Genomic DNA, 9086 nt, shown 5'->3' on the forward strand with positions numbered 1-9086 from the left:
TTCTCTCAAGAGCTATTTTGAAATCCCTTGCCATTGTTTGTTGTTGCCTGTTAGCTTGGTGCAGCTGATCTTCCAGCTCACTGATTCTGTCTTCAGCTACGGTCATTCTACTGTTGAGGGCACAGACTGAGTTTTTATTCATCTATGGAATCTTTAATTCGTGACATTTCTGTGCGTAGCTTTCCAATTTCTGCTCTCTTTTCTTCCTGGATTTTCTCAATTGTCCGATCCATTGTTTCTTTCATATCCTTCTTCAATTTACTGGATATTTGTCTGACTGTTTCATTGAGTTCATTGAACATCTTCATGACTTCATATCTGAATTCTTTGTCAGAGAGGCCCCTTGGGTGAGCAGCTCCTACAGAGGCTTCTGGACTCTTCATCATCCTCCCCATGTGGTGGGGATTTGCATTGTTTCTTCATGTTGGTGTGCAGGTATGGGGACTAGGTTTCTTGGTATGACTAAACTACCCGTGGGTGCGTGAGCGGCTGCCTGCCTAAAATAAAGCCACGCCCATTCCCACCCAAGCCACGCCCACTTCTGAAAAGGTCACACCCCCACAGGTACCTGGTGTGTGTTGGGGGGGGAGTAAAGACAGGGTGGGGAAGAAGACCAGCACAGCTTGGGGGACGAAGAGGAAGAGGCAGAGGCTCAGGGCTGCTTTTCTCCCAAGGTTCGAGAGGACACCTGGGGGGCTTGCAGGGAAAAATTCAAGTCCCGGGTTCGAATACCAGCAGATAAACTGACCTGGGTGGGGAAGAAGACCAACACAGCTTGGGGGACGAAGAGGAAGAGTAGGTTAAGTGATTGAATTTTCAGCACAAAGCATGGTTTTGAAACTGGGAAATGCTTATGCTTTTGCTTAAAATTTTCTCTTGCAAGGTAAAAGTTTGAAATCATTAAAAACTAAGGTCAGAGTAAATTTTCTGGTTGTCAAATTATATTAGGAGTTGCATTAAAATACTCATAAGTATGGCCTTTATGTAAAGGCTAAGAGAAAGTATCAACCAGGAGATAATTGTGGGGTCTTGATTTGGAATGAGATATTGGTGTGCAGATTTGTATGACTTAAGCAACCCTAACTGTAACTTGGGTTCGAGTACGTAAGGAATCTTGTCCCAGGAAATCCCTCAGCCCTGGCCAAATGGTTATATCCTGTACACATTCAGCTTTCTCAATCAATCAGGAACACTTCCCATCAGACGAGGGTCACTAATGTCTTGCTTAAAGACCCTGTAAAAACCGCTCTTTATCTCCTTTTTCTCCACATAACTTATTATCAGTATTCATAGAGCAGATTTGAGCATGGTGAGAGACTGCAGTGAACACATTTAAAAAGTCAAACCCAAAAGGTAAAGGTAAAAGGCCCTCCCGTTGTTCATCGATTTGCTCGAGCGGGCCCAGTAACATCTCCATTGGAGAGTTTGTTGTTACTGTGTTTGGCATATCGAATACGTCACGGGTGGCTTGCCAGGCTCTGCCGTGTGGGCGAGATACTCTCGGTAGCTTGCCAGGCTCTCCGAGAGGGGCGGAGGAATCGAACTCGGGTCGGCCATGTTGGCTGTGTGCAAGGCAAACGCCCTACCGCTGTGCTATCGCTCCAGCCCTGGGCGAGATTAGACGCCCAGGGCTGGAGCGATAGCACAGCGGTAGGGCATTTGCCTTGCACGCAGCCAACATGGCCGACCCAAAAGAGTCCAACAAAAGAATTCCAGGTTGCTTATATTGGAAAAGGTGTGGGAAACCTTATGAAATTCTCTAAATAAACTGAGGAAGGAGAAATATTGAGGTTTGGGCAGAAGTGGGTACATCAGGCAGAGGTGTTTGGATTCAGTACGCGTCTTGAGCAGCTGAAAGTAGCTGGTTCTCTTGTTGGTTCAGTTATTTGACTGAAATGAAGAGTTATGGGCCCACATTACATAAAATTGAAAAGGTAAACATCCCTTGAAATCATATCATGATCACAATCATCCTGTTGTTCGTCGATGTCCTCCAGCAGGAACCAGAAACGGCTCCTTCTTCCTATCCCTGAGATTTTAAAAGAGCCATTTCAGTGCTCTTTTAGGATTAGGAGAATGAGACCCATCATTGTTACTGGTATTTGGCATATTGAGTACGACACAGGAAGTTTGCCAGACTCTGCCGTGTGGGCAGGATACTTTTGGTAGCCTGCCAGGTTCTCCAAAGGAAAAATAAGATAATAAGATGTCGCGCATCTTATTGAAAAGATTTACAGAAACGAGTATCAGAGTGGCGTTGCTAATAGCAGTCTGATCTGACAGACCCTCCAAATCCTTATAATCCCTTAAAATTCTCAGGGGGACCTAACCGTGACATTCCTTCCATTAAGGCTTTGAGAAATATATTGGTGAGGCCAATGTAGTAGCATTCACAAAAGTGTTTTCAGGACCCTTCACTGTAAGCTGAAAAGACCTGTGGGAGATGCTTTGGTTAAAATGGTGTCCTCCTTTCAAGATTCATCAGAAATCTTGGCTTGATGGAAGCTGAATGGCAACAGCCCTTTGCAGCAATTAATTGTAGAAAAGATGAAAGGAGTTATGATGATAGGAAGCAAGATCAATATAACCAGAGTAGTTTAGTCTACAGGAACAGTTCTTTTCCAAATGACCATTAAAAAATAGATAGTTGAGTCGTTTTGCCAGGGCCAGAGCGATAGCACAGCGGTAGGGCATTTGCCTTGCACGCAGCCAGCCCGACCGAGCCAGGTTCGATTCCTCCGCCCCTCTCGGACAGCCTGGCAAGCTACCGAGAGTATTCAGTATGCCAAACACAGTAACAAGAAGTCTCATAATGGAGACGTTATTGGGTCTGCTCGAGCAAATCGATGAACAACGGGAGGACAGTGTGGTTGGATTGGGTGTACAGTGTCATTGTTCTCAAGTTACAAGCAATAAACAATTCAAGAAAAAGGACAGCTTTTGGATAATTCAAAGGAGGCATCAGACAACTGGGCATTCAGTATGCCAAAAACGAAGGGGGCATTATGGATTTAAACAGCAAGAGGTCAAAAACCGCTTTTCCAGGAGGATTCTGGAGGATGATTTGATGCAAATCACTTTTACTCCCAAATCGCAAACTCACAGAGAAAGAGCTGTTCCCCTGACTTGGAATTGAAGGGAGTTACGAGAGGGAGAGGTCAGTGGGGAAAAGCAGATGGAAGGGCTGGATGCACTCCCATCAGGCTGGGCAAGCAAAGCCAGCAGTCCATGATATATACAAGACTGAGTTTTGAATGATCACATAAGTATATAAACATAAATATATGTGTCTGTACATGTACACAGAGACTGGTGGTGCAAAGAATTGCACCCAGGGCTTCATATATGCAAGGCTTGTGCTCTAACACACACAGTTATATCCCTGGCCAGAGTCCCTAAGGTTTTCTTTTAAAACCTATAGTCCTCCCCTAACTAATGAATATTATTACTGCTCCTGATAGGAAGAAATGTGTTCTTTCATGCACCTATAGAATGTATAAAACTAGTTTTTACTGGAGTCAGAAATAACTCCATTAAAGAGTTCAAAACAAATTATTTCACTTACTGATTTATGCTTACTGATTTATGTGGGCTGGAGCGATAGCACAGCGGTAGGGCGTTTGCCTTGCACGCAGCCAACATGGCCGATCCGAGTTCGATTCCTCCGCCCCTCTCGGAGAGCCCGGCAAGCTACCGAGAGTATTCGATATGCCAGACACAGTAACAACAAAGTCTCCAATGGAGACGTTACTGGGCCCGCTCGAGCAAATCGATGAACAATGGGAGGACAGTGATACTGATTTATGCAAAACATTTATTTTTTAGTCTATATTCTCTTGAGTGACTTCCTGAAGATGTATTTGTCAATTGAATCACAGAAAGATCTCAGTGGCTTTTGTATTTGTTAGGTAGATGGCATATGTTGTCTTAGTTCAAAGAAAAAAACTCATGGAGTGTCATCTGTTCAGGACCTAAAAAATCAATAAATGCTAATGATACTTATTGAAACTTACTGAGATTATATGGGAAATTGAGTCCCACATTATGTCTTGATCCTCATATCGACTGGGATATGAATCTCTGCCAGTGCAAATACTAACTCCTCCACTTGTAGACAGGTGGAGTGTGAGGCCCCAGCTTGAGTGCCAGCCAGGGTCTGAGGGCAGAACTCGATCAGAGATGGGCAGCCATGGTGAAGGTCTGAATTGCGCGCTAAAAGGAGCTGTCTTTTGAGCTCAGGGCACAGGCGTGACTAAGTGGCTACAGCAGGAGTGGCTCCTGAAGGGCCTGGGGCTTCCCCTCACCCAGACATATACATGGCTGCGTTCTAGAAAGTAGGACCGGAAAAGAGAGTAAGACTGGAATGGACTATTATATAAAAAACTCTGTAGACCATCTGGCACGTGTAGCAGCATTTGGCATCTCGCAGGTTCACTAGGTAGGGAGAGAGACATTCCCCTCTGTTTCTAAATCCAGACCCATCTTTGGAATCCTTGGAGGACCATAGTATCAGTAGGGTGCCTGGGTCCCAGCGGAGAAATGAAAGGGCAGGAGGAGAGAGAGAAAAGAGGAAATCAAGGAATCCTAGCCAGAGGCAGCCCTCACAACACAGGGGAGACCTCAGAAATCCTTCGGGAGAGGGTACATTGTCATGAACACTTTTGTAAAGAGCTACCTGACTAGGACTTTTTACCATTAAAATAAAGTTTCATCTTGAAAATGGCTGGTAAAACCTGTGGAACTTGGAATTTTCACCAGAGATGAAATGTAGAGCTTTTTCTCCCAAGTAAGCTGGTGGTCAGGAGCCAGACACATTAGTCCTCTGTCAACACTTCTGCCCGACACAGGAATGAATATAGCACTGAGGCAGAGGCTGCCAGCTGCATTACCTGGAGCAAGAATCCTTTTGTGTGTGTGTGTAGGTAATAACTGTACTAGGAATTTAGGTAACATCAGCCTCAGTATCATGACTCATCTAATGGGAACGGCAAGGAACACAAAGCAGTATAAGTCACTACCATTACACTCGAGACTTCAGTATTTGGAGTTCTCTACCAGACAGTACTTAGTTCTACTGAAAGAAAAAAACAATTAGGGAGTTTATAGTAAGAAGTGTAATAAACATGTGTTCTCTTTGTCCTCATATTAAACTTGACTTAGAACATCTAAATAGTGAAACAAAGAAAACAGAGGATGTCTCTGTAGGCCCACAAAATGGGAGAAATGCTGTTTGCATTTGAGTTCACAGCTACCGACAAGTAACTGTGGGCTTTGTACTCCCCTTTAATCAAATCAGCTTCGTTGGGTTAATGGAAAAAAATCATTTGCAATGAATACAAGGACATAGAGAGAACGTCACAAGTTCACTGTTAACAAAGTTAAAAGACCTGTGTATTTTATTACCAGGTGAAAACTCTGGACCTGTGTTACAGTACATCAAATAGAAATTGGCCTGTTAAATTTTTGTCTTATTATAAACAGAAACACTAGTTTAATGATGTTACAAGCAGAGGGATCTTAATAGCTTCCTACGAGTCTGAGCTTTTGCTTTCAATGCCAAATAATATCTGGAAAACGTGCTCACTTTTATGTTTCCTCAGAAATTCCAAGAACTGGCCCAGATTCATGTGGTAGTCATTTCTCAATCCATAGTCCCCGTGGGCTTCCAGGAGTAATTCTTCAAAAGAATGGAACAAGCGCAGATCGTCCCCATTTCCTTCCGTTTCTATACTCTCGGCATGTTTACACGATATGTGTTTCCAGTTGGGATACCTGATTGCGTGCCAGAATTCCTCACAGTGATCTTTGAAGCCCTCCACGCAGATGATACCAGGCTTTCCCGTCATGCAGAATCCAGTCACGTCTAGCCTTTTGCCAATTTCCAGGATCTTTTTCCTTAAGTCCTGCTGGTATATATGGTGACTGTAGATCCACATGCGGAGAAATGTGTTCTTGACGGGTTTTGCTCGTGCGGACGGTTCGTCAGCGATCTTTTTGCTCAGGAAGTAGGAGGCGCTGTTATCTTGCAGCCACTGGATGGCGGCACACACGCACAGCTCACCTGGATCAAACATTCCTATGTAAGAAGTGAGGCTTTTGTTGAGAAGCAGCTGCTGTTGTCTGTCGAGCTCGGATGATCGTCCAAACAGCTGCAGGGCTACGTGTGGGTAGCTGTGAGGCATGGTCACTTGCAAATCAATTTTCACCTTAAAATGAAAATCAGAAAGACAAAAGTACCATGAGATCACACAGAAGCTAGCTTATCAAGGGTATCTACGTGGCTTTGATAAATGTAATAGTCATTGCTATGAAGTCAGGTATGGGCCAGGCATCACATGATTCCTTTATGCATCTATTCATATATATACACATATATATGTATATATGTATATATGCTAGAGCGATAGCCCAGCGGGTAGGGCGTAGCCAACATGGCCAACCAGAGTTCAATTCCTCCGCTCCTCTCAGAGAGCCCGGCAAGCTACTGAGAGTATCTCGCCTGCACGGCAAAGCCTGGCAAGCTCCCCGTGGCGTATTCCATATGACAAACACAGTAACAAGAAGTCTCACGATGGAGACGTTACTGGGCCCGCTCGAGCAAATCGATGAACAACGGGAGGACCATGACTGTGAGATATATATATATATATATACACACACACATATATATATGTACACACACACACACACACACACATATGAACCCTGTGCCAGGTATGCAATGTTGTAAACAAGTGAAGCATAAAGAGGTGAAGAAGCTACACAACATTGCTGCATTTCATGAAGGCTAGAGCCTAGTGAAAGAGACAGACATTAATATGTAATTACACATTTTGTGTATTTACAAGAGTGAGAGGCACCGCCATGGGAAAGTAGATTTGTAACTAGAGGGACTGCGTCCAGTGTTGGCATCCAGGGAGACCCTAAGGAATGACCCCTGAGGGATGAGTGTCCTCATGAATCCAAGGGTCTCCTTGTGAGTCCAAGGTAGTGGTTCTCACCAGGTGAATCCATTTTCAGCAAGTAGATTTTCTGTTTTTATTTTTTTTCTGTAATATGGCACCACTCAGAAAATGTTCCCTGTAGGTCAGTTCTGCTAAAGGCAATATTTAGGTTTCGAAATACCATCATACACATGTCAGATATGGCTCAACTGGTAAAAAAAATTAGATGAAAAACTGGTAGAGCAACATTCGTAACAGATAACGTTCAAATAAAAACACGGTTTGTAAAAAGACGTGAAATTTACAGAAAATTCAAGGTACTTATTAAGGAACTGATAGCAATCCTGTAGTTTACATGTTTGCCTTCCAAACGAGTAAACCGTGCATTTGGAATATTCAGTTTCTCGGAAATATGAGCTCATGTTCTAATGTTTCCAATAAAAACCTGGTGCCTAGCAACAATGAGAAGAACTCGGGGCGCTCACCTTGGGCTCCTCAAGCTGCAGGGTTATCACAAATTCGATTTTCGGTGGGAGTGCCTCCCTTGTGCCTTCCAAATACCGCTTTATGATCGTCAGGGCATTTACGTCTTCAAGTTTCACTTCTCCGTGATTAGGAAACATGGAAAACAGCATTTCCATCTCCAGCAGCTGAAGCTGAAGGCATTCCTTCATTGACGCGGACATGACGCCTCCAAGTCAACTTGCCAGCAAACCCGGAAAGGCCCGGGACCCCGGTCCTGGCAACGTCACAGGCGTCCAAGGAAATCTCTGAAAAGGTTCCTTTCGGCGGAGGTGGTTCTTGCAGGAGCGCCAGGCACCCAGACCTGGAGGCACAAAGCGGGACGCTTGACGCGCTGTATCTCCGGACCCCCAAATCTGATACAAAGTAACAAGACCACGCAGGTACCGAGTTACAGTTTCCCTCCGACCCACACGCCCGCTTTGCGTTTAGACCGGGAAAACCGACAATCAACAAGTGTGAGCAGGATCCCAGTGCAGGTGGTGGGCAGGTAAACCTGCAGGCCCCAATTCTGGGACCCGCGTAGGAGGGAGGGGAGCAGCGGGGGTCCCGGCGAGGCATCCCACCCACAGCGCCCAGACGGACCAGGCTGCGGAGCGCAGGCCAGCGGTCTGCAGCGAGCTGGGGGGCTGGGGGCTGGGGGCGGGGGCGGGGAGCTCAGGACCGCTGTGGCCCCCCGCCCGCGATGCCACTCGCAGCCAGACCCCCACCCCGGTGCAGTGGGCAAGGACCACTCCCCCTGGGCCCTTCCTTCTCTGCAGGGACACCCCCAACACACACACACACACACACACACACACACACACGCACATCCCCTAGCCCCAGAAGTCCCCGGGACGCGTCGGTGGGTTCGGATGGTCCGGATCCAGGGACCCAGGCTTTGGGGGGTCGGGGGGTGATTTGCAGGTACCTTAAAAAAATGACGTTTCCCGCCAGCTGGGGTGGGGGCGACGCGCGGAAGACGGTTTCCCGGGAGGAGAGGTTTGGGAGGGGGATCTCGAGCAGCGGGAAGGGCGAGCGGGGAGCTGCGAGCCGCCCCCGAGCCCGAGACCCGCTCTCCGCCACCCTCCCACGGAGAGACCCCGGGTCGGGGCTGGGAGCCCCCTTGGGAGCCGAGGAAACCGTCCCCGCTCGCCGACCTCCTCTCGGCGTGACAGCTGCCCTCGGCCCCAACACCCGGGCCCCCGCGGACGCCTCACCCTTCCAGCTCTTTCGGGGGAAACAGCCCCCGGCCCGCTCCGAACCCAGATCCGCAGTTCCGCGGGCACGAGCGGCGCGTCCGCGGCCGGCGGCGGGGCGGGGCGGGGCGGGGCCAGGCATTGGGGCGGGGCCAGGAGACAGGGCGGGGCGGGGCCAGGCGGAGGGTGGGGCGGGGCCAGGCGGAGGGAGGGGCGGGGCCAGGCGGAGGGGCGGGGCGGGGCCAGGCGGCGGGGCCGGGGATAGGCGACGGAGCGGGGCGGGGCGGGGCCAGGCGGAAAGGCGGGGCGGGGCCAGGCGGCGTGGAGGGGCGGGCCAGGCGGAAAGGCGGGGTGGGGCCAGGCGGCGGTGAGGGGCGGGGCCAGGCGGCGGGGCCGGGGCCAGGCGGCAGGGCGGGGCGGGGCCAGGCGGCGAGGCGGGGCG

At 48.4% G+C, this 9086-nt stretch overlaps 1 protein-coding gene across 1 annotated transcript; it reads right to left on the reverse strand.

The window, feature by feature from the left end:
• Positions 1–5460: 5460 nt before the first annotated feature.
• On the reverse strand, positions 5461–7675 carry RWDD2A (RWD domain containing 2A). Its single transcript, XM_056110025.1, has 2 exons — positions 7430–7675; positions 5461–6206 (listed from the first exon to the last, which is right to left on the reverse strand). Exons 1-2 carry the CDS (start codon positions 7628–7630, stop codon positions 5529–5531), a joined length of 879 nt encoding a protein of 292 aa, XP_055966000.1. The 5' UTR covers positions 7631–7675; the 3' UTR covers positions 5461–5528.
• Positions 7676–9086: the final 1411 nt, after the last annotated feature.

Source organism: Sorex fumeus, unplaced genomic scaffold (assembly GCF_029834395.1).
Source record: "Sorex fumeus unplaced genomic scaffold, SorFum_2.1 ptg000008l, whole genome shotgun sequence".
Taxonomy (NCBI): domain Eukaryota; kingdom Metazoa; phylum Chordata; class Mammalia; order Eulipotyphla; family Soricidae; genus Sorex; species Sorex fumeus.

Bases quoted from the DNA above. Each gene is read 5' to 3' on its own strand.
- RWDD2A (XM_056110025.1), bottom strand. From the start codon at position 7,630: ATGTCCGCGTCAATGAAGGAATGCCTTCAGCTTCAGCTGCTGGAGATG. The intron at 6,207-7,429 runs GTGAGCGCCCCG...TTTCATTTTAAG, and splicing joins TGCAGCTTGAGGAGCCCAAG to GTGAAAATTGATTTGCAAGT.